General features: G+C 48.3%; 2 protein-coding genes across 2 annotated transcripts in view; both read left to right on the plus strand.

The window, feature by feature from the left end:
• Positions 1 to 84: 84 nt before the first annotated feature.
• Positions 85 to 10,408, plus strand: CSUI_000833 (uncharacterized protein). Its single transcript, XM_068061040.1, has 10 exons — positions 85 to 303; positions 962 to 1,051; positions 1,629 to 1,924; positions 2,598 to 2,793; positions 3,664 to 3,810; positions 4,530 to 4,717; positions 5,370 to 6,878; positions 7,335 to 7,709; positions 8,388 to 8,597; positions 9,268 to 10,408. The coding sequence occupies exons 1-10, from the start codon at positions 282 to 284 to the stop codon at positions 9,739 to 9,741; spliced, it is 3,507 nt and encodes a 1,168-aa protein (XP_067926990.1). The 5' UTR covers positions 85 to 281; the 3' UTR covers positions 9,742 to 10,408.
• A 3,674-nt stretch (positions 10,409 to 14,082) lies between these two features.
• CSUI_000834 (histone lysine set) overlaps positions 14,083 to 24,708 on the plus strand; it is a gene marked incomplete at both ends in the record, with an annotated part of 31,354 nt that continues 20,728 nt past the window's right edge. The window contains one exon of the mRNA XM_068061041.1: positions 14,083 to 24,583. Coding sequence (XP_067926991.1) covers positions 14,083 to 24,583 — 10,501 coding nt within the window. The remainder of the gene's footprint in view (positions 24,584 to 24,708) is intronic.

Genomic DNA, 24,708 nt, shown 5'->3' on the forward strand with positions numbered 1-24,708 from the left:
AAGACTCACTTCTTAAAGACAGCCAGAGCCCTCCCTCTGTTTCTACTCTTCCTTCTTCAACTTCTGGTGAAGCTCAACAAGATGCAGTTGGTCTAGTAGTCCGCAGAGTTTCTCGTCGTGGGGGGGTCCCCTCCACAGAGGGACATGAAAGTACAGGGGAAATAGACAGCAGGGAAGAACACCTTATACGAAGGGAGATCGATCAGGGCTTTGAAAGAGATGGCGATGAAGACTTTCCGACAGCCATCACGGCACGTACACAGCTTGGTCATTTAGCTACGATGCGAAGTGCTCAGCATCTCGGTAAGTTTAACAGTGAGAGAGCCTCACATAGTAGAACGAGACAACACATCCACACTAAAGGAGGTGAAGAAGACCTCCTGTCTTTATCTTTCTTCTCCTTCGTTTCTTTGGGTATCAGTCGATTTCGGGGTGTCCGTATGGTCTCCCTGCTGTAGAGGTGTAGAAGATAGATACATATCGAGATGAAGGAGTAGGAGTACACATCTGTCTTCTATCTCACGTGGTGAGTAACGGTGTTCGGTAGCCAATCTATGATCTCAGCTATAGGTTGATTATCTCATCGAAATAGAGTGGTTTTCGCGGGTGATCGTATCACTCTTTCGAGAATCTAGAATCCCCTTCTCTAGCCACCCGTGTCCTCCCTGCACATACGTGGCTTCACGTGTTAGAGCTTCTACATGGTGGGGGGGGGAAAATTGGTTTGCCTTCTCAGGAAGAGCGTCGAACCCTTTACAGGCAAGTTCATGTGGTTTTCTTCGATGCTTCTGATATGGTTTCAGTTTGTGAAGAAAGAGTCTGTTTACATTCAGTCGTTTTATCAAGAAAGAGAGAGTGAGTTAAGGCTTCTTTCCTCTCCCTTCTCCGAGCCACCAGCTATCTACTGAGAAGTACCGGGTCTCCTCCTGTATTTGTATGTCTTTGTTTGTGTTGCTTCCAGCATCTTATCTTCGCCAGTTCTTCAAGATTACACGGACAGTGCAAGAGACGGGCTGGTCATACGTGTCGGTTATGCATCGCCTTGCCGATGGTATAGTTACATCATTCCGTCTGGTGTTCTATCTCTTTACATCTAGAGCACGTGACTGCCGGTATCTGGAGAGTGGATCCCCTGTAATGTATGTAAGAGCACACGTCTTCTTTCCAGTTAGTTCACTTACTACGTAAGCTTTGTTGGGAGAGGACACATACCTGCTGCCGACATAGAACATCTTTACATCTCTTGTGTTCTTCGGAGAACCTACTCGGAGAAAGCATACACAATATCTTGCAGTAGTACCGTCCATAAGCTAAATAGTGATCGGTCCCGGTTCATGCGCTACGGAGTCTCTTTTGTTCTCCTGAGGGGTATTTGTACGAGCTTATGAGATCGTACAGATATCGTCCCTTCTCGGGCTGAACGCTGTTCCGAAGAATGGCAGCAGGACGAGACCTCTGGAGTAGCCATTGCTTTCTCTGCAAACGGGGAGCCTTTAGCTAGCAAGCTACAGTTATGATGTCTTCTTCATCCCCCCTTCCACCGTCGATGAGTATCTCCGCTATGTCTCGATGGGAACCGGGATGAAAGTTTCCTGAAGAATTTGGTCTCCTTTTTTTCCTTTTACTAGACGCTCACTCAATGAGTTGCAAAGACATTCGAAATGCATGCGCGGCTATCGCAAGTTTTCGTAAGGCCAGAGCAGCTGAAAGCCATGCTGTGGTACCTACAACTACTCATGACGATGGTCTCTCACGCCTCTGGAGAGAAAGGGACTCTCCGCTGCTGGGTGTGGCTGATGGTGAAGCCCGGACACAGGACAGAGAAGGAGGGCGCGATAGTTCACCTCCAAGAGAACTTGAGAAGGCTATCTGGAAAGCCGAGGAGGATGCGGTCGAGGCAATGGTCAAGCAAGCTGCAACGCAGGTACCTTCCGTAGTCGACGTATGTACGTAGGTATTGGTTTGAGTTCATGTTGAATACATCAGTTTTTCTATAGCTCAGGTTACACTGCAGTTGTCTGCTAGAAGTTTTTTGTCTGTCTGCGTTTTTCCTTCTCATGTGGTCCCTGCTTGTCATACTTAGTGGGGAGGCAGTGCCACGATTGGAGTATGTGAAATCTTGTGAGGATTACGATGCAGGGATCAGGTAGGGATAGAGAAGACGTCGCGTAGGAGTGTGCCCGCATTCTTTGCCCTCTCGTCATCAAGACAAGGGCTCAGCTGAGATGATATAGGGCGCGTAGTGATCTTCGGAGGGGTGGGCTGGCGAGCTACCTCGGGCTGTTCCTTCAAACCACCCTTTTAAATGTTTGTATCTTCTTCGTACATCTAGTCGGAGCGACTGCTGCATTGTGCATGTACGAGGTTGGCCAGCTGCTTTTCTTGAAGGTCGCCTGACTGCCGAAGGACTTTTCTAGGCATACCAAGAATGTCTCTCGTTTGTGCTTTCCAGTCATCCTGATAGACGGGCGACTAGCCATACTTACGCATAGTCGGAGACAGTTTCGAAAGGTGACTGTGTAAGCAAGCATGTTAGATGAAGTTGCCCTGTACGAGTGGTCTTGATTGATGTGACATGCATCTTGTTGGCCTGTTAGATCGACACAGCAGACCTCCGGAGTGCCTGCCGACTTCTCGCTCTCTTCGCGTTTTTCTTCCGCGTCTTCCACCTACCCTTCTACGCCAGTTTCTCCCTCAAGTTTTCCCAGCAACATCTACGTGCTTCTTCCCAAGAGCTCGCAGATGTTGCGCATGCCTTTGGGTCGCTCTGCCTCAAAGATGCTAATCTCTTCGGTAGGGAAAGGGGTATAGTCAACGGAGAGCCGTACTTCACAGCCACATTCACGTTCACACTAGACATCTCTACGTTTTTTGACTCGGGCTGTATCATCGCGGGTGGCGTTACACGTTCTCCCTCGGCATGCTAGCTGCCAGGTCTCCTTCAGGGATTATCTATCTCGCTGGTGTTAGTCCGCGATTGGAGCACGCAGTCGGGTAGTTAGCCGCCCTCTTCCGTTACCCGTGCTTTCTCATGGCGGGAGGCTGACAGTTTAGTCTAGGGCATTACAAGCACAGTTAGAGCTGCTCTGAGGTGTACTTTAGTCGAAGCGAATCTCACTCCTTTCCTACGAGAAGGAAAAAGGACATATTGATTGATATCTGTGCCCTCCGAATCGCTGTTCCTTTGACATTGATTTGAATAGGGACTCTCAGATCATCTTTTCCGGGCTTGCTGGAGCTTTGTCTGCCAGTTTTCTAGCGCCGCATGCGTATTTTAGCTCTTGTCACAGTCTAGCTCCACGACGTGCAACTGCCCATATCCCCGTGTGTGTGGTGTACGTACAGTGTCGTTCTTTTGGAATGGCTTTGTTATAGAAGAGTAACGCCCGCGCAGGTTTTGCAGTCACATGTGGTAATTCCCCTTAGGCTTGCCCACAAGAAGTCTCTCGATGTCTGTTCGGACTCAGGCCTTCTTGTCTACATTCACTTTGAATACACCTTCCCTCGGTTCGTTGTCTTCTGGAAGACACGCAGAGTAGTCTTCTCTTCTTATGTCTCGTCCTAGCTTGGATCCGTGACAGCACTTTTGTTCTAGCATGGTGCCACAGAGTGTCGGTGAAAGATCTTCTCGCTGTTGTGACTTCTTGTTGGCTATGCATGCAGAAAGCATTGCAGTAGCATCCTCATCTATTCTCAGCACGTTCTCAGCTACTCATCTCAGTCGGCTATTGCTTTCGTTTGCTCTGGTCGGCCTTTCCTGCGAGGCTCTTTTCATCGATGCCGCGCCCCACATCGTCCGACTTTCGTCAAGTACGGCGTCAGCTCTGAGAGGAGTTGTCACACTACGTGGGGGCGTCTGGACCACCTTCGCGTGTGCCATTATACGTGGTGGCTTGTGCGTGATACGTCTATACGTACACATCTCTGTCTACATGACTGCAGATGGGCTGGTGTTTGTATTAAGGGTGTGCGTGCCGGACTATAGGAATAAAGATGCGTGTATACCCCCGGTCTGACAAACGCGCAGTCAAATCTTCTCCACATCACACGTTTTCTGCTGCGTAGAGCTACGGTGGTGTCAGTGGATGGTTTCACTCGAGACCAGCCGGCCTGTCGCTGTGGTGTCCACGTACCCTCTCGTCCGACGTTGTTCACATCTCATATGTAGCTTTTGCGTGCTAACTGACACCATCAGCTCTCTGGGAAACGAAGCTGAGAGCCGCACAAGTCCCGATGCTTCTCCGACTCATGCACTCACTCTGCTTGTGATCAGCACTTGGCACGAATCCTTCACTTGGCTCCGCGGCTCTTTTCTCTTCTGCTCCCCATCTGTCTGTTGGAAGCCAAGCATGCCGTGTTATGGGATATATACAGCTTCGGCACTTCGGCTGTGCCATGTGGTGATATCTCCGCGTTTCTCCATACTGCACGCATAGGGTCTGCGAGCCCTGTCTCTCCTTCTCTCTTCGCCTTTCCCCCCTTTAAAGTTCACAGCATAGTGATAGTTAATGCCTTTTTCTTTTTTGTAGGATTTTCCCCCGATGAGCTATGTCACGTCGCTTTCGCTCACGCGCGCTTTCGGATTCACAATCCACAGGTCTTGGCCATGCTAAGCGAGCGCCTCCCTGTGGCGATTCCAGCCCTGCGTCCACGACAGCTAGCGGAGCTTGTGATCTCGGCACGGCAACTGAAACTTCTTTTATCACCTGAGACACAGGTGCGCTCTCTCCTCAACTTCGCCTTTCAGTCACGGCTTTATGCGTGGTGAAGAATCAGGGAGACTCTTGACGCATGATTGATCTATCTTGCATTTCCCTCTCCTTAAGTTTGCGCTGAGTTATCAGCCACACTGGGAGTCAATGTCCACCGTGAGAGGCATTGATCTGTATCCTCAGGATCCGAGGCAGGAGGTTTACGCAGTTCGTTTTCTTCCGAGTTTGTACGGTGGTTGCAGGGATACAATAGATAGTCTGCGGGGAAGGCTGTATGAGGGAGAAACATTCCACATTGCAATGCCGTGTGATGTGTTCGTATGACTACTGCAGTCACGAGCTGGGCTTGTGTCAGGACATCGGTCTGAAATGGAGATGATCTGTATGGATTTCTAGTGCGATTCAAGTAGTCTTTTCTCTCCGTTCGTCGTTACTCGACAAGAGTCACATCGAGGTAGAAGCCAAATTCAGACGGCCTTCGGGAAACTCAGAGTGAGCCTAGGGTCTTCCTTCACACTTGGGCCGTGCCCCTTATGCTCGTCGGTGTGACATGCTGAATGTGCAGTATGTGTCAGCCTAGTCTTCTTCTAGGGTTAGGAGAAGAGATAGATACTCTTATTTGGTTGCCGTACCTGTCTGGGTGCATGTGGTACGTAGGCGAGTTTAGCTGAACGACTATATCTTCCTGCCTTGGACTGGGAACTTCTCGCGGCGTCCTTGATGGCTGTTGCTCCCCTCAAAGCTGTACCACACTCCTTCTGGCAGGAGGCCGCAGGCGAGTGTCTGCAGCGACTCCTGTGTCTGCAGATAGCGAACTCAACGGAGACGAGACGAGTGGAATCTCGAGACTCTAGCGAGCCGGCGGTAGATAAAGACGCTGCGATGTCGAGGCAGGTCTCCTCACCAGATATCTGCAGTCTTGATTCTGAGCTTTCTACCGTGGTTACCCCCGAGAACTGCTTGATGGAGACAGATAATGTAAAAGACTTCTCTGCTGATTACTACTTCTCTCGCCTGATCCAACCCGTCCCGCCCACTACCGGGGCTTTGGTTGATCTCTGTGCTTGTTTCTCTCGTCTCTACGCCACGCCTTCCTCGAGCTCGAACGAAGCACCCGCTGACCTTCAGGCTTCTCTCGCTTTGGTAGTCTCAGCGCTAGCAGGCACTTTATGCTCACCACTCTCTTCTCTGTCCTCTCCTTCCAACTTCCGTCAAGGCGATGAGAGCTACGTAACCACCCCTGAAATCCTTCCTATTGCACCTGTGAAGAATCTTCAGCCAGTCGAAGTTGCTCGACTTTACAAAGCACTAAGGGGAATCCGATCCGCATTGGATATTGAGCAACAGTCGGAGCGAGCCTCTGATGATGGACGCAGAGAAGGCCCTCTAGCAGTTCATGGAGACCCAGCCTTGCTCACACTGTCTTCCACCGAGAAGCACGCAGATCGTCGTGACATGTGCGCCAGCAACATTAACAGAGAGTCGACAGGCCTGAAGGCGGATGAACACAATAAAGAAGTTTACTCATCCGCGGCTTACGGTGACGCCGCGGCTGTAGAGGATACTCTACAAGGCCCAGCAGGCATTCACAGTCAGATGAATTTGGGAGGGAATGCTAGGGATGATGTTTCTAAGGTGGATGAGCAGGGAACCAAGGAGATGAACATAGGTTGTCAAGTAGGAAGGAGAACATCGGCTGCGTCTCGAGTGGTAGGCGACGAGATCGGCGCCTCTACTCTAGTCCAAGTGCAGCAAAGCCGATCAGATGAGAAACCTACTGGAAACCTTGTCAAGGAGAAAGAGGCGAGAATGAATGTGACAGGAGTTAAACCCAACCCGAGTTCTCCATTGGCTAGTCACCGAGATATAAAGGCGCGTAATCTGCTAGATCACTGGGTCACGGGAGTGATCTTCAGGACTGTACTTGTCATCCAAGATTCTCTACAGCAGCTAAATGAGGGACTAGGGGACACGGCCGCACGGCTGCCGAGCACCACACAAGAAAGAATTCTTGAGAAAGTATCTCAGGCCGCTGCTTCTCTCACCTCTCCGGAGGGACAGAGGAGAAATTTGATGACACTTGAGTCTGGCCTTCTTGCAAGATTCTCGCAGCTCGGCCCCGACACCTTCACTCTGTCTCAGCTTCTCGCCGTTGTCTACTCTCTGGTAAGCACAGAGCGATTGAAAATGGTGTGAGAAGTGGGTGTAGATGCATGGCAATCAAAAGATAGTATAGACGACTCAAACAGTTTGAAGTGTCACTCCGAATCTCAGTGGGACATCGATGCCGATTCTAGCTAACCGTGGTTTTTCTCTACAGGGAGTAGTGCCGCCCTATGCTACATCTGTTCATGCAGTACGCACTGTTAGAGTACGTTTCTACGGCATCACGGCGGGGAGGACTGTCAGAGGGAGGTTTATCCTTTGGTGAAGCCAACGTCGCTTATCTCTGGCGGCTAGTCTAGAGAGGGGGCACCCTTGGCTGAAGTTCCCAGGCGGCGGGACGGGTGAACTATGTGAGGCTCGAATGCGAGAAAGAAGTACCAGAGGGGGAGTGTGCATGCGCCCGTTGTGTTGGATGTTGGTCGTGTATTCTTCTCGATGCCTTTGTGTACTCGGCAGGTCTGTTTCCACCCTCCTCTGCTTCCAGTACACGCAGCACGAAGTTTAAGCCAGCGTGGAGATGACGGCGAAGATGACGTCTCTATGGAGACACGGGTCTCGCGCATGCGTTTGCAACGACACAGACTACGGGCTTCACGGTCATGGCGGGCACCGCGAAAGTCGCTTTCTTTGAGAACTAGCAGAGAAGACGACAAAGACGGCATTACACCCCTGACGGACCGAATGGTCTCTAGTGAAGATAGGGAAATGCACTTCATGAAGGAGGCTTGTCAAAGGCTAGCTGAAACACTCTGCTTCATTCAGAAGAGAGACAGTCAACGGGAAGATGAACCTGCCCCGGCTTTACAGCATCTAAACCTTGTCCAGCAATATGTAGGTTGTCGAAACAAAGAACTTTATCTTTCATTATCGTGCTTTATCCTTCCAAGCGCTTGTACCCCCTTCGTGCGGCTCACTCGGTTTCTCCTTAACTCTCTCGATGTTTACCGGTTTACCTGTGCGCTGGGTCCTTCAGCTTGGATGGTGCCTTTTTCTGCTGTTGCTTGCTTTCTTTCCTTTTCCCTTCGCTTTACTACGAGTTCGCTGTTAAGATTCCACTCTACTGCAGGGAGTTTCTGTGGAGTTTTCGAGAGCGTCAAGTGCCTCAGACGGTTTGAGAGCGGGCACCTGCTCATGTGGTAGCGAGGCGATCTCAATAAACCGGGAGCGAGATACATACTTGAGCTGTGCCAGACTCTTGCATGCGGCCCTAGTAACCTGTCCAGTTCATATTTGCCTCCTGTTGTGCACCAGCATGATTTCATTCATTCCTTCGTCATACCTCTCTCCTCTATCCCGTTAAGTCAACGATCTGCGATTGTTCCAAGTCACCGGTTTTTTCTCGTAACCCAGCTCCATGCTAATACAAGTGACGTGTGTATATATTCATTCTTTATTGATTGTGGTTATATAGATAGAGCTGTTGATCCTTGTCAGCTTAGAAAATGTCTGCTTTCCAGTTTGTGAGATCTTCACTTCAATATCAGCTTTGTGTATTCTATTTCCTTTCAGGTTGTGAGGACCTACATTGCATCGCAGTATCCCTCTATGCGTTTGTGGCCCCTTCGTCTCGAGCATCGAAATGGAGCAGCGGGCACCAGTACGTTCCCTCTTCATCAGAGCCATGGCGGAGCGCCTAGCCGCCCAGGTCTTTCTTTCGCCTCAGCCGCTGTGATATCAGAGGTTGAGACGCATCTCGAGGCTGAGGGAATTGAGATTCATGTAAGTCCGGAACCCCAACGAAGTTGTCGCTGCTCTGTTCTAAGGTGACAGGACAGCATCCCGGGTGCGGAGGGAGACCATGCTTCAGGTCGAATGGGTTGAGCCGCTGCTGTGTCTCTGAGAAAGTGTCGAGAGATAGGAAAGCCTCAGTCGTGTGAGCGAATCTACTACATGATAGACGTTCGGAGTTGAGGGGGGCAACACACCACAAGCAGGGAGGTTGTGTCTGTTAGCCTACGGTGTTGTATATACACTGGCTCATTGCTGTTGTTAAGACGGCAGTCCTGGTGGCTCAGTGCCAGCATTACCTTTTGAGTATCTTGCAACACTCCAGATACTCAATATCCCAAGTCTTTGGCTTGTTCTACCATCTCTTACAGAAAAAGCCCATGTACGTAGCAGGTACACCGTCTCGCTGCTGAATCCTAGGTAGAGATAACTATGTCGTGACCCGGGGAACATCGTAGTGTAGAGGTTTGGCTACATCTTGTCTGCAGCAGGGCTAGATGAGACCCGCGACGCAGTGACGAAGGCACGACAGAACAACGTGAATATAAAGGACTACAGCTTCCAAGCATACATTGTATAGTCTGATCTCAAAGTACCAGAAGNNTCAAAGTACCAGAAGGCATGTGATCTGACCATAACTGCTGCCTATTGTGTTTCTCAGACGTCCTTTGTAGAAGGCCCGTTTACGCTCCTTGCAGTCGAAAGTGATCGGCCGATCGCCTACGTCTTTCTCTGCCCGAGTTTCTATCAACGTCGCCCTAGCGCCTCAAGCGACTCACCGCAAGTTCTCAAACTGAAGCAAGGGGCGTCAAGTTCTCCTGGGATCGAAACCTCCGGCTTTTCTGACTCTTCTTACGTGGTGGCTAAACCTACTGAAACAGGGGTAGACACACGTACCATGGCTCTTTCTAAGAGAAGATTGCCGGAGGCCGCCCTTAGTTCATCTTCTTTTGTTTTATGTAGTGAGGTGGGAGCGGCACTCAGGTGCCTTCAGCTACGGGAGTGGGATCTCGTCTGTCTCCCATTCTTTCTCTGGCGCCAGTTGCCGACTAGCGAAGAAAGAAAGAAATTTCTTTTGAACCAGAGAGCCCTCTGTCTGGCCTTGCAAAACTCTCGACCACCGTTGAGTGGCTGAACCCCGAAGACAGAGTTCATACCTTAAGGAAGCGCATGGCACTGCTTCATACACACGAAGAGGAGAATCTTTCTAAGCTCCTGAGGTGCCTAAGGAATGACTGTGGCTGAAGGCTGTTTTTCTCTTTGGGTAATAAGAACACTTTCTCGGCCTTGCTCCGGAGATAAGTGGAGTGATTACCTCGAAGAGGCCACGCGCAGACCGTACGTTCGCTAAACTCGTCTTTTTGACAGTAGACTTTGCTTGTTTATCACGGTCCTCGTGCGGGTGAGCGATGACGCCAGCATAGGCAGTGTGAGAATCTCTCCTTTTGCGGAGTAGCAGGTGACCTACCATTTGGTGTGTGATCGGTCTCATCTTCTGAAGAACCTCGGTTTTCTAGTTTATGTCGCACGAGGGGTATCTTATCTTCCTTCTGGCTTTGCGAGGCCTTTTGTCAATGAAGAAATCTTCATTATCTATCGGCAGTCTTGTCAGGAATGTTGAAACATCCGGACCGGCTGTTTTTTCTTCAGGGGTGTGGTTCCTCTGGACATTCGTCTACAGGTGCATGGACGCTTTGTCGAATCTCCTCTGACGGGAAAAGGCGAGTGGTGCCAATCTATCTGGCGGTTTCGTACAACGACAAGGTGTGATGCAAACTTTCATTTGCTAAGTAAATGCCCGGTCATTCCCATGTGAGGGGGCGAGGAGGTGACTGAGAACACGAGGGGCCATTTGCCTTTATCCAGGGAAAAAATAGGTCAGCAATATCGAAGAAATACTAAAGTTCTCTCCATCACCTTGGCATTTTCGATTATTTTGAAGGAGGTACGTACACAGGATGTCAACAGAAGGGAGTTGTGTCGCGGCTCCTCACTCCAAGGTATGCCGTTCTTAGGATACAAAACAAGACGAATCACATGCTGATCATTTTGAGATGGTCAGAATGTCGGGATTAAGTCGCAGATCACTCGACAACACCGAACTGAGGGGGGGGTCTCGGCCCCATACTTCTTTTGAGTAGTCTTGGAGTCCTTTTACACGCGGAGAGTTCGAAGGTCTGGAGATTTTCTCGATGGAGGGAAGTACCGAACAGAAAGCCTCGGAAATATGTGGGCTTGCAGAATTGAAACTTGTAGAGAAGACAAGCTGACCTTGATAGCATGTGCGATTACCTGTCAGCTCAGTAGAGGAACCCTGTCTTCACATGCGCAGGGCCATCCTCCCTTTATCGGACTGAGCCTCCTAGATTACACCCGAAGTGGAATGAATCTTTTCATTCACACATAGCGAGGAGACTTCTCACTAGAACACTCCTGCTCTTGGGCTGGCGTACGACTGCGCCGACACTCTTCTCTCGAGAATATTTTGCACGGCGAAGTGGAACCCTTCAGGTTGACGGCGGCGAGACACCGCAGACACGGAAGGAGGGAGACTGGCCAAGACGTGTCCGCATGCAAATCTTCCGTTAACCCGCCGTTCAAGAAGAATAGAGGGCTATTCTTTCTGGTGTGCTCAGCCGACTTTCTAGATACTCCTCGTGGAAACACCGACTGTCCTTGAGAACCCTCCTCCTTCTCTTAATTGCCCCCGGCTGCGTCTCTCTCCGCTTCGAGAGCGGCGGGCGGCATGCAATTGTCATCGGAGTTCCTGTTCCGAGGCGATGGCAGTTTGAAAGCGGGTAGGCGGGAGGATTTCCCAGGGAAAGTAGATGCAGGGGTCTCGTGAAAGAATTCCAGTGGAGATTCACAAAGTCAAGAGAACTGTGCTTGTTTTCCTTTCATCACGGTGATGGCCGAGCTATCATTCTTCCTCAAATCACACGCACACACAGGGCGCGGCACACCGCCATTCCCTTCATGATAGAGCCAACCTGAAGTAGTAGCTCATACGTGAAAGAGTATCCTCTTAGAAGCAGATACAAGATAGAGCACCAGATGGAGTCCATTCTCTCGATTCTTTTAGTCAAGTGAAACATTCCTTTTCCCATACTCGTTCAGGTTGCTTCGTCCACGCGATCTACTCCACACCCAATATATTGCTTTCTCTGTATACATGAATACCTCCCCATTGCCGTGTACGTCAAATTCTCCTCCTCTCCAGCTTTGTCTTCATGTCAGGAAGGTCTCTCTTTAAAGGGGAAGCCCAGGGAGAGTCTCAGACAAGACAATGGCGTAGTTAGTAGTCTTTTTCCTTCGTACAAAGCCCCGTTCAAAGACTCCAGTTGTGCGTCTCCCTCTCATCCAGATCCAAAGGTTTTCTATAGGCTTGGTATGTCTTCTTTCTTTCCTTGCTTCTCTCGTTCTCTTCTTTGCATGCACTCATTCCCGGGGGGTCATACTACAGCAGGTGTATGGACACAGAGAATCATCTTGCTAGAAACAAAGAGGCCATTTGAGCTACCTGTCCTATGCACTTTGTCACTTTTCCGAAGAAATCCGTCCTTTCTTTTCGACCACTCTCTGTCTTTGATTCCTTTCGACCGAAGCATAGGTGATTCTTTCCTTCTCTTTCTTGAGGTAGCCAATAGAAAGTCTCGTGTGGCTTGCTTTCCATTGGCAGAGAGCGAGGACTTGTTTTCGTCTTTTCACATCTCCTTATTGCAAACAGTCTCATCTAGTCTCCATGAAGGAAATCACTTCGTCTTTCTGTCGATCTTTTCTTTCTTTCTTAACAGTCTCTTCTACCCTACTTACTTAGGTAGGGCAGCATCTACCCCGAATCACCGGGAAGCGTCTTTCTCTTTTTCTCTGCTTTTAAGTCTTTTGTTCTTGACGAGATCCGTGGGGGATTAGGCACCTTCATCGCTGTCGTTCTTGCATTCTTGTCATCTTGAATCTATTATCAGCTTTCCTTTCCTGTCTCTTCAGAGGACAGTCTTTCTCTCTTTCATTCTTTCCTTTGTCTAAGTCAATAGTGACACACCCGTTTTCTTCCATGTGTGCAGTAACTACCGTTCATTCACAGCTTCTCTTCTCAAACAGACCTCTCTGGCTGCTTCTTCTCCTTGTATCCTTCCACGCACTTCGCATCTTTATCATCTCCGGCCACTCTACTACCCAATAGTCTCTTTGTCTTCGTCTCTTCTTCTTCTTCCTTCTCCTCCTTCATCGGTGCTCTCTTAACAAGCTGTCTGCTTCATCCCCCCTGTCTTCACAACAAGCCCGTCCTCTCTCCCTTGTAGTTGGTTCCTTCCTATTCACTTCTCTTTCCTTTCTTTCCACCGCCTCTTTCCGTCTCTCCCTATATGTCTCTATTTCTTCATGCCTTTCCTTCAGAAAACATCTCCTTGTCTCCAAACCACATCTCCTTTCTTTCATACAGGTCCTTCTTTCTCTTCTCTCCTCTTTCTCATCCATCCGTCTTTCTTTTCCCCCTATCTCGTCCTTACGGTGCCTTTTTCTCGCTCCTCTTTTACCAAACTATTTCAGTCTTTACTTCTCTTCTCTCTTGATCAAAACAGGCAGTTCCACCTCTTCTTCTCTTCTTCTTGGCAGCTTTTCTTTGCATTCTCTTGGGTAACTCATTATTCATGTCAGAAGCACACTTCGTGATCTTCTTCGTGTCTTTAGTCACAGGTGGAACTTTCCGCTTGGAGAGACCTCAGAGGAGAAGATGACGTTGTATTCCGTTTTTCCTCTTCTAAGAATCGAAGCGCTTCAAGAGATGCTCTATGATGTCTCTACATAGCTAGGTTGCTTGACGTAGAGGAGAGGAGATGACGAGACGGCAAAAAGAGGGGAGTGGAAATCTCTTAGGGTGAAGGTGTGTGCGGGCTTGAGTGTCTAGACATCTGCTAGCCATCATTGGGAGTCATCCCATCTAATAGAAGTAGATATAGGGACACTCATTGATAAATAGGTTGGTTTCCTTCTCAGTACTACCTCAATATAGAGATATATATATATATAGATATATATATCTCGGAGTTTCTTTAGTCTTGAATTGTCTTTCTATGTAGGAGTGAATCTTTAGAGGTGAGTTTTTTCTCCGTAGATTTCATGGAGCATCTGCCCCTTTTTCTAACTCACAGAGAGGGAGAAAGGCATAGTCGAGGGACTTTTTCTTTGTGATTTCATCCCCGTATAAGAATCTCTTCTCTTATGATTGAGGTGACGAGTTGTTATCTTGCTTACCTCTCTTCTCACCTACCAGGTGAACGTTATATCGTTGATCTATATATAGAGAGAGAAGCTTTAAAGAAGGAGTGATGTATGTGATTGATCGATACGCAGATCTCACGGCTTTTTGGGTGAGAGAGTAGCTCTCCTTCGAATCATCTATATCTCTCTTCGTCTTCCTTACAGAATGGTGATTTAACTTTCTCTTTCTCGTCGTCCCCTCTCTTTTTAGACTAGCATGAAAGATGCTTTAGGCAGACAACAGAGTGGAGGAAGTCCTTCTGTTTCTTCTCAAGATGAAGAAACGAGTGGCTATGTCGGAAGTTTATCTCAAGAGAAGAGTGGGTGGAGAGGGGTAGGAGAGAAGAGAGGGAAGTCCAATAGAACACAAACGAAAGAAGAGTCTTCGTGTAGGCATGAGGAAAAGAGTGAGAGAAGTCGAAGTAGCAGAAGAAGAGAGGAAGTTTTACTAGATCAAGAGAGAAGAAGAAGAAGAAGATGGATTAATAAGGTTGAAGATAAAGATTTCTTGAATGAAGTCAATGATGATCGTCACGAACATCGACATCAAGAGGGAGGACATGAAACAGAAGAAGAAACGTTTTCTTCTTCTTCGTATGGTGGGTCCTTGTCAATCAAAGGGAATGATTCGGTTAAGATGTTGACTAGGAGAACAAGTTCAGTTGAAGAAAAAAGAAGAAAAGGAGAAGGCAGGAGATACAACATGGACGACGAGAAACAAACTGTTGAAGGAGATTTAGGAGATAAGGACGGCAAGAAGAGATCCGAGGTCGCCGCTGTAGACACCTCCCTGTCTCCTCCTGTAACTAGTTATAGTCCTTCCAACAAGTCGACCACCCACTATAGTGGCAATGACATAGTCGGCACCCCTTGTCAAACTTCTGCTTCTTCCTCTTCTTCTTCTTCCGCTTCATCTTCAGCTCCATCGCGGTCTCCTCCCTGTCAGTCTATCAGTCCACTGTCTTCTTCTTCTTCGTCTATAAACCATGGACATCCATCATCTCCTTCTCACTTGCTATCATCCCCTTCATCCGCAGTTTCATCTTCTTCCCCCACTTCTTCTGTCGAACCACATTCTTTCGCTCTTTCGCCAAGACGTTCAGCTCGAGAGACAGCCCGATCAGGCGTGTTTGCCGCGACACTCGCGCTCACTAGCGATCCCCGGCGATCGTTTTCTCGGAAGACCCCTTCACTCGGGAAAGGTGGCTCTGCTCGCACTAGGGGGAGCAGCAGCAGTAGTAGTAGTAGCGGTCAAGGAGGAGATTCAGAGGAGCAGAAGAAGGGTCCTTGTTCTTCCTCTTCTTTCTCTTCTCCTCGGCAAGCGAGTAGCTCAGTGAAGACTTCACGAAAGTCCTTGCTGGTGCCACACTGCATGAACATAGAGGAGCTCGATGAGGGAGAAACGCTTCAGGTTCATCTTGATGCTTCTACAGAGCTCGCCCTGGTCGTCGGGCAGAGTGGAGAGGCAGGTTCAAACCACTCGATACAATCGGAGTCGATGATGGAGAGGGAGAATAAGCGGGACTTTCTTGGTAAAGAAGAGACACAGAAGATTAGGAGATCTACAAGTCTTCTTGAAGAGAAAAGAACGCACGGTGATGGGCCTGCGCTAGGGGAAGACCGTGGTGGTATAAGGAGCGAACAATCGATCCAGAAGGTTCTTCATTCTGAGGATCGATGCTCTGATAAGACGAAAGACTTCAAGGCTTTTACGGCAGCAGGACAGGGAGAATCGCCTGGATCAGTAGGAGAGGCAGGGACGGTGTCGGAGGAGAGTCGAAAAGTAGGCGATAGCAAAGGATGTCTACTGCTGACACGTAGGAATGGGGAGGCTCCTGTTTCTTGTTCCTCGTTGCGTTCAGCATGTACAACTAGATCTTCATCTTCTTCTTCCGTCTCTTCTATTCCGTTCAGTATATCATGTGCACCCCAGGCTCCTCCTTCTTCCTCTTCTGCTCTCCCACTGACTACGTCATGTACATCTCAGCCTTCTTCTTTTCTCTCTGCTATTCCCTTAAGTACCTCATCCACATCTCCGTCTTCATCTTCTTCTGTTACTTCTTTAACTCCAGTCGTACTGTCTTCCTCCCGTCATTCTTCATGCTCGCCATCTAACGCATGCGGTGATCTGTCGGTCATCATCAATACAGCTGAACCTCCTTCTTTAACCTCTTCTCCGTCTATAGCTTCCAGCGCTCATTCACGTCACGAGCTCAGGAAATCTTCGAAGTCTTCTCCACTCTCCTGCGAAGAGTCTAGACTTCTAGTGGAAAGAAAACAGGGAGGATTGAATAAGGCGCAAAAAACTGTCCCATCACCTTCGTCGCCTCAAGGCCATGGCATTCAGCATGCATGTACTACCACTACTACTACTACCGATTTCTCTTCGACCTCTGGTAGACAGGTGTCTTCCTTATCTCCCGATAACTATCCTCTCGCCTTCTCGTCTATAGCAAGCTATTGTCGTGCTTCTCCTGTTGACTCTCTTTCAGTAGTGAAGAAGGTATCTGAGGTGAACACGCTTCCCGAGAAGATCTCGAGACGTCTGCCGCTGTGCGTAACTACGGAAGAAGAAGGGAAGGAGAAGTCACGGTCTCGATGCTATTCCCAGCAGCAGATCGTGAGAGATGGAGAGTTAGAGAGGAGTAGTCTTACCTCTCGGACAACACGCAAGATGAGAGAAGATCCGACAGACGCGACGAACAAGCAAAGAAGGAAAAAGTCGTCTAGCGATAAAGATGGGTTGGAGGTTCCTGCGGACTGTAGTAGAAAAAGTGCCCTTGCCATGGACCTTCAGCAACCCCAAGGAGAGAAGCGTGTTTCTTCTGAAGGAAGTCCCAGTGATATCTCTGATGATATTCTCGTCAGTCTTGGTGATAAGGAATCTAGGGCAAACAAAGATATGATGATGAATGATGAACTTTCTCTCCTGAAATCCCAACATGAATCTACTTTAGAGACCGAAAGAGACCTCCGTTGCAGTGTTGATACACTTCAATCTCATAGGTCCCCTGTTACAAGTGACCCTAAGATAGAAGGGAGAAATGAAGAAGACCGGTCGCATGCGACTGTACAAGAATCTTCCCTTTCATCCTCTCCGTGTTTCGGCAAGGCTCCTGTCATTCCAGAGAAAAGTTGCGAAGTCAGCAAAGGAAGAAGTCGCCTTACACCTTCAACTAGAGAGAGAGAGGAGTTGAAGAGTGTCTCTGGTTCTTCATCACAGGAGAGAAAGGTAGAAAAGAAGGGGGAGAAGATAGACAGCAGCAAGGATGATGATGATAATAGTCGTCGTTCACTACCAACTAGAGGTGAATTGCCTTGCCCTTCTTTAACGAGTAGTTTTATATGCAGAAGGCAACAAGAGAGAACTGAAGAAAAACTTCTTCATCCGTACGACACGTCTCCTACTCTCCCTACGAAGCGCGGATCTTCATGTAGAACAGATACGAAGAAAGAGAAGAATTTCACAGAGATCTCCCATCCATCAGTCTCTCAAGAGAAGAAGGTCGACTCTGGCCGGGAACGTGAAGGTGTCCGTCCGTCTATGCGCTTAAGGGAAGAAAGCAACGAGAATACACATCAGACTGTAAGAGCAGAACGAGGAGCTGAGGAAAGGCCACCAAAACAAGATGGGTCACGAGTTGTTGACCAGGTTAGTTTGAGAAATCTACGTCAAGAAGAAGATCAGCCTGGTCGTAATACGCCTTCTAGTATGACGATCACTCCTGTCTCTCCTTCTCGATCTGCTTCTTCTCCTAGCCGCCATGTCCTATCGCATAACGTGCAAGTCATCTCTCCCAAGCCTCAGACTCAGCCGTCGAGACCCCACACAGACATTCAGTCTCTAACAGATAGCAGGAGACACTTTTCACCACGCCCTTCTCCCGCTCTGCCGTTGATCTCCTCGAAGTCGCCTTTGAGCTTAGTCATAGGTCAAGATGAGCCGGATATCGACGTACAGATAACTCCAGATGATTCTGATTCTGAAGAACTTATGACTGAGAAGCTTAGAAAGAAAACACAGCATCAAGCAGCTCTTCAATGGAGAAACTCGAAGAAAGCTCCCTCGTCGAAACCGAATATAAGCTCCCTGGGACGTCATCAGACTCCTGCCTCTAGTATCTCTTCAGAGGGTGTATGTACAGTCTCGGGATCAAGTCAAGTATCTCCCCGTAGTAGCCATCTCTGTAGTGATAGCGACCGGACCGGCAGGAAGGTAGAGGTCGAGGTTTTAACGCGGAAGGAGGCAGTGTGCCCTGTGGAGAAGAAGAAAGACGGACAAGTAGAAGTCCGAAAGAAGGAGATCAAACGAAAGTCTAGTGTAGAGGAAGAGGAAAAGAAAAAGAAAGGTGATGATCGTGATGGGAGTTCCTCTGTCTTGCTGAGGATATCTTCTGCTTCTTCCTTAGAGACGAATCAGGGACGTGTAGCATCTGCTCAAGATCTCCAAGATAAAGAAGCGAACAAAGTAGATGGCAACCGGAGTAGTAGTAGTAGTAGCAGTAGTAGTAGTTGCTGTAAGGAGAAGCAAGCTCCCGAAGGTGAGAAGAAAGACGATAGAGAAACGTCCCTGCCGAAGTCTCCTCTACTTCAAGAAGAGAGAAAGGACAGAGAAGGAGAGAAGAAAGACCCTTCTATCAGTCTAACTGGAGACGAAGGCTTACATGCTGAAATTCAGGGAGTTTCCCCAAGGACGAATAGAAAGAACGACAAGACACGAGGGATGGTAAAGAAGGATTTCTTCATACAACCACAACCGAATACACGCGAAGAAACAACTCCCACCGGTCTTAATGATAATAATGGTATGAGCTGCTTCGATTCATCAAGCAAGCCTGACGGTGATAGCGATATCTCCGTTATCTTGAAAGAATCTTCCTCTCTCATGCTCCTCTCCGATCAGGCACCTTCCGTAAGGGAGAGACCTCAGCCGCCTTCTCCCCCGGAAAACCCCCCCGTCTGCGATCTTTCGCAGCTGGAGATAGGCGGAGGCCTAGGAGGCGTCTGTAATACAGACGAGGGTCCGATGGCGAGTGTGCCTAATGAAGACATCGGCCGTTCACATAGAAGCCCTAATCAGATCGTCAATGAGGAATCAACACCTTGTATCGTACGTGGATCTCCAGCGAATCATGAGAAGAGGGACACTCCTTCTCTCTCTTCGCTTCCGCTATCTCCTGATCCTCCCGCGAGTGAATGCTTAGAAGGGAAGCATAAGAGAGCAACCACCAAGGGATGTGAAAGCAGCTCTCCTATTACTCCCGGTCGTCCTGTGTCTCCTGTGGTGACGCATGCCTTGCCTGGGGAGAAAACTAGAGATGAGAGAAGAGGGATAGAAGACGGGCGGCCAGCACCTACTACGGCTCCTGTAGGGAACAGAGGATTGCTGAAAGAGGAAGTAGATGATAAGAGAGCGATTACTCAGATGGATAGGAGTCAGAAGGAGGTAACGGTAGCAAGTCAGGAAGGCGGGAATGAACGGATAGAGAAGGAGAACAACGATCTGACGATAGATGAACAGTGTACCCCACCTACTGTAGATACACTTCAAGACCAAGACGAGGTGATGATGGCCATGCCTCCTCTGGTCGAAGCCAGCAGCGGAGGTCTGGGACAGATGAATGCAGGATCTTCTCTCTCTTCTTTTTCTTCAAGTTTGCAGTCAACCGAAGAGAGAAGGGAAACAGGATCCCAGGAGAAAGGAAGAAAAGAAGATGAAAGAGAGAATCTCAATGAAAGACAAGAAACACGGGATGATCCCGACAGCTCTCCACAGCATGAGAAAGCGTCAGCTGAACCGTCTGTGGAGAAGAAGATGAAAAAGGAGAAAGAAGGAGGTACACAGCAGAGGAGAATGTCGAGAACAGTAGGAGCGAGAGAAGCCTTGGGTCATGGAGAAGACGGCAAGAGAAATGAAGGTGTCCGTTTATCATCGAGACCTCTTCCTTCCAAAACACAAGGAATGAAAGCTATGAACAACTCTTCACACCTTCAAAGAAAGAAACGAGAGGGGTATATCTCTCGTCTTCGAGCGAAAAGTACTCGCTTACAGACGCCTCAATCTCGATGGTTAGCACAGTGGTGCCAAGAGCTATTTCAGTGGGATGAAGACATCGAAGCAAGTGAAGATGAAGCAGCTGTATGGCGTAAAGCGTTAAATCCTCCCTCTTCTACAGGAAACGAAGAATCGCTTTCTTCTTCGTCTTCCTTCTCCTCTTCTTCCTCTTCCTCTTCGTCTTTTCGTCCCTTCTGTCCTTCTGTAGAAACATCAGAAAGTCTATCCGTTTCTTCTTCGCCTCTCTCCCATGCCAACCAAGGACTTGAAAAAGGTCTTCTCTCCTCGAGTTCTTCGCTTTCGACTTCAGAGGAGTCCTCTTTCTCAGGTCTACCAAGCGCCCAAAAGAAAACAGGAGAACCTCGCTCGAACTCCCAGGCTGTGCTACTTTCTTCTTCCCTTTCTCTCTCTTCCCTCTCTGTTGAGGAAAAGAGCTGCCTGGAGACTCCTGAGACGGATGGGGGGAGAGTGACGCCTCATCCGTCCAATACATGTGAAATAGGCGTCCGTAGAACTTCAAGACGCGCTCCTAACAGACACTCTCTTCTTTCTACAGAGGGCTCTATGGAAAAAAGCGGAAGGGACCTTTCTAGATATAAGAGTGAAAGTCAGACACGAGCACCAAGTGATGGCAAGGAGGAAGAAGAAGGTGAAGAAGAAGGAGAAATGAAGGAGACAACTCGAGAAGAACAAGACCTTTCATGCCCCCCTGTAGGATGTGATGTGAAGTCTCTCTTTGCCGTTGCGTGCGAGGCATTAAGCGGAGTAGAACTCACACGCCAACAGCCTCATGCGACACAGAGATGGCTACATATCTTATTAACTTCCCTCTTATCTGATAGAGGCCATCCGAATCATCAGACTAACCATGATGTCTCTCTTCATCTTCCTCCTGCCTCTCATACACAAGCTTTCTCAAACTCTTCAGAGAGAAGTATACCAGCACATCAGAACAAGAATGACCTCCCAATGAAAGAGAAAGACGATGAAATAAGTCTAAAGCACTTATCTCTTCTCATTGCTGTTGCCTCACTACCTTCTATCAGTTTCAAGGGCACCCGCCGTCTAGCTGATAAACAGGCTACCATCAAGTTCCTAGATACTCGGTCTATCTCATCTACTTCATCCAGCTCAGCCTCGCGTACAAGGACTGCTTCTCCATCGTCTTCTTTAGATAGACCGAGTGCAAATACACAAGCGGAAACGGGGGGGAGAGCTTCGCCAGGGGGTGGCCTGTCTGATGCAAGAAGAAGTAAAAGAGACATTGAAAGAGGAGAAGAAGAAGAAGAAACTTCAAGGGATGATAGATCAGAGTCTTCTTCAGCTTCTCTCTCTCTTCCATGTCTTCCTCGTACACCATCTGAAATCTCAGGTCTCTCTACTGCTCATGATTCTGAATGCCTCCTTCAGTTTTCTCCACATGACTCCTCTTCTTCTTCGTCGTCGTTTTCTGCCTCTTCTTTCCTCGCTTCCTGTTGTTCTAAGTCGTATGAGGAGGAGAAAAGTAAAGCTGAAGGTGAGTCTCTTCCCGGAAAAGAACGGTTTCAGAAGTCGACTGTCTCTTCTCCCCTTTCAGCGATGAGGTCTACTAGCCCCCATCCTTGTATGGATGAAAAAGAGAAAGGAGATAGTCCCCACAGTAAGGGGATTCTATCGAACACCCTTCAATCAAAGATCATACAGATAGGTGGTCTACGTCTGTCTTTAAGAAGAACGACTCCCAGACTGACTTCTCAGGAGACATCAGCAGATAGCCAGCGAAAGTCTTCTGTAAGAAGTTCACTCTCCCCCTCTCTCCCCCACAAGCCAGAAAAAGAACAAGGAGAACAGAAGATTCTTTCAAGTCGATTCTGTTCAGAAGATACGGAAAGTAAAGACATGGAGAGACATACATCTTCTGTTGCGGCTGCTGCGCCTGAGTCTGATGAAGATAAACCACAAAAAGTGCTTTCTTCTCCTCGTGAGATGAAGAAAAGAACTCCTGTTTTGACGGAACTACAACACCCCCCCTCGCCCTTAGATCCAGGGGGAGAGGGGGCAAAGGCAGATAAAGAGAGCGATGAGAAGAAAACCACTCCAAGAGAAAAAATCTTGTTTGCGATCCGCAGATCTCACACCCTCAGAGAGAGGAGATCTAAAAGATGTTCACCGCGTATCGATGCTTCTTCCTCGGCTTCTCTTTCCTTTCAAACGCCTACGAAGAGCAATGGCGATTCATCTCCTAGTAAAGCTCTCCTTCCTTCTCATCAGAAACCTTCTTCTTTCTCTAGCTCTTCTTGTAGAATGCAGACGCCTACGATCTCTGGCCAAGTCTCTCTCGTGTCCTCTTCCTTCGATGATGTAACGCGGGGGTCCTTCCCTCGAACAAGATCACATACTTCAGTTTGTATTTCTCCGTCTCCTTTCTCTGAGATGGCTAGAGATATACCTGATTTCAAATCTTTTGTTACTTCGCTTTCTTCTTCTCCGTCTTCTCATCTTCACTGCTGCTGGTGCTGCTTCTGTAGAACTTGTTCCGATGAAGGAGAGGAAGCCTGCAATTCTTCTGCCTTGTCAAAACTCTCTAGACTTTCGCCCAGTAGTCACCATAGCTTTATTGATCACTCGACTTGTTCCACAACCAGACACACAGGTAGCCCTGGGAGGAGTAGTAGTAGACGCGACGTGTCTAGGAAGGGTCATGACTCATCAAATGCGGTCAATGAAGAATCACCTGATATTCAATCTTCTGGAAAGCAAGGGAAAGTTTCTTTTTCTTCTTTACCTCTAGTTGAAGGTCTTTCTTCTTCCTCCTCCTCATCTCCACTTGGATTGTCATCTTCTTCTGCATCCGAAAATCCCCTTGCTCAGTCGCAACTTCTCATAGAAGGGAGAACAGATTCAACTGTACAGACAGTGGAAGAGAAGACGCATCAAGAACTTCCTCATGACATTCCTTGTTTCACTTGGAGATCTCCATCTAGTCGCGAGGAGATTCACATGCTTGAAGATGATAGAGTCGTTCTTCATGATCTCTCCTCTAGTACAGAAAAAAGATCTGTAAGGGTCACTTCAAGTGAAGAACTCCAGACTACTAACAAGTCGCTCTGTCTCTCTGAAGAAAGAAACACCTTATCTAAAGAGAAAGGGGAAGAAGCGCTTCAAAAATACACGGAGTTGTATGAAGCCGATTCTCCGATACAACACGCTGCTCTCCTGGGGGGGCCTTCGGAAACCTCAGGCGTGAAATCTCTACAAGCAAACGCCTCCTCCTTCTGGTCTTCTTCTTCTTCGTGGTTTGGTGGAATGAAGGAACAACTTGAAAGAAAGGAAGAAGAGCTTGAACTCATTGATTTCTCTACAAATTCAACGGAGGAGGAGAAGAAGAGGAGAAAGGATATCCATGTTGAGCTAGGAGAATGTGCCGCCAAAGGAAAGAGCGAGGGAGAAACTTGTTTGTTCTCACCCTCGTCTTGCTTGATTTCACTCGATCATCATAAAAGAAAAGATACTTCACAGAGAATCCTATCTCCCAGCACAGGAGACTGTCTATATAAGGGGGAAAAAGAAGAAGAGACAAGAGAAGAGAAAGAGAAAGCCTTTTTTCGTCAAGAAGGAACGCTCTCTCCTTCCTCCACTCTAAGTGATCTAAGACGACTGTCTACTTCTATTCTACATGCACGTTCCCGAATATTAGCCGACGTGATACTAAAAAAGACTCGTGAGATTCTCTCCCAGGTCTATCCTGAGGAATCTACGAACAAATCGCTTCTGTTTCACAACAGTAGAGGTAATACGACTAACTCCGCCGAGGGGAAGAGCCAGAAGATAGCGGTGCGAGGGAGAGAAGAAGACGAAGAATGTTTAGAGAACTGGCGGATTGTAAAGGCTTGTGACCAATTGAAGAAGCTGCGAAATGAAGCTTTAGAGATCTGTGTAAGCTTTTCAGAGAAAGAAAGGAAAACAGACAAGTTATCTCCGTGTGTGAGTGAGGTTACAGAGACAAGCAAAGCACTGGAAATGAGAAAGACTCTGAATGAGTCCGTAGATGAAGAAAAAGAAGAAAGAGAGGCGAAGAGAGGAAATGTCGGTGGCTCCTATAGTATCACGAAGACTGAGAAAGAAAAGCAGCAGGAGGGGGAGAAGGAGGAGAAGAAGAGCGATGAAAGAGCTGAAGAGGTTTCAAGTGTGAAAGAAGAAGTTCTTGACCTGCCTCCACGAGAGGAAAAGAAGACAGAAGAAGAGAATGAAGAGCCGAGATGTTGCGATAGTGGAGAAAAGAGACCTAATGAGAGGCCAGAAGAAGAAGACCAAGGGGAACGACAGCAGCAGGGGAATGAGCAATCGAAGCATCGGGATGAGTTATGTAGCGAGGAAGCAGTAGGAGTCGAACTCAGGAGTAGTCATAGTACTAGCAGTAGAAGAAGAAGAGAGAAGGGACCCGTGGAGAATATCTGGCGTGAATATGTAGAGGAGGAGAGAGATAGAAAAACAGGTTCTTCTCTCTGGATAGTTCGCATTTCTTTCCCTCGTCGTTCCTATTCTCCTGAATCTCCGGAGGAAGAAGAGACAGAGAATAAAGGTGTATCTCCAGCCAGACAGCACGCTGGTAATGAAGGACAAGAAGTTCAAGACGATGATGGAGCGACCAAGACAGAGATGACAACAGTACTCAACAGGTCAAGTAAGGAAACCTCAGGAGGAGAAGGGACGTTGTTCTTCTTACTCGCGGGGCCGTTAAGCGTGCCTTGTATCTTTTCTTTCTTTCTTCGTCCCGTAGAGGAGAAGCCGCCGTCGTCCATCAGATCT

Source organism: Cystoisospora suis (assembly GCF_002600585.1).
Source record: "Cystoisospora suis strain Wien I chromosome Unknown contig_312, whole genome shotgun sequence".
In the NCBI taxonomy this organism is placed as follows: Eukaryota; Apicomplexa; class Conoidasida; order Eucoccidiorida; family Sarcocystidae; genus Cystoisospora; species Cystoisospora suis.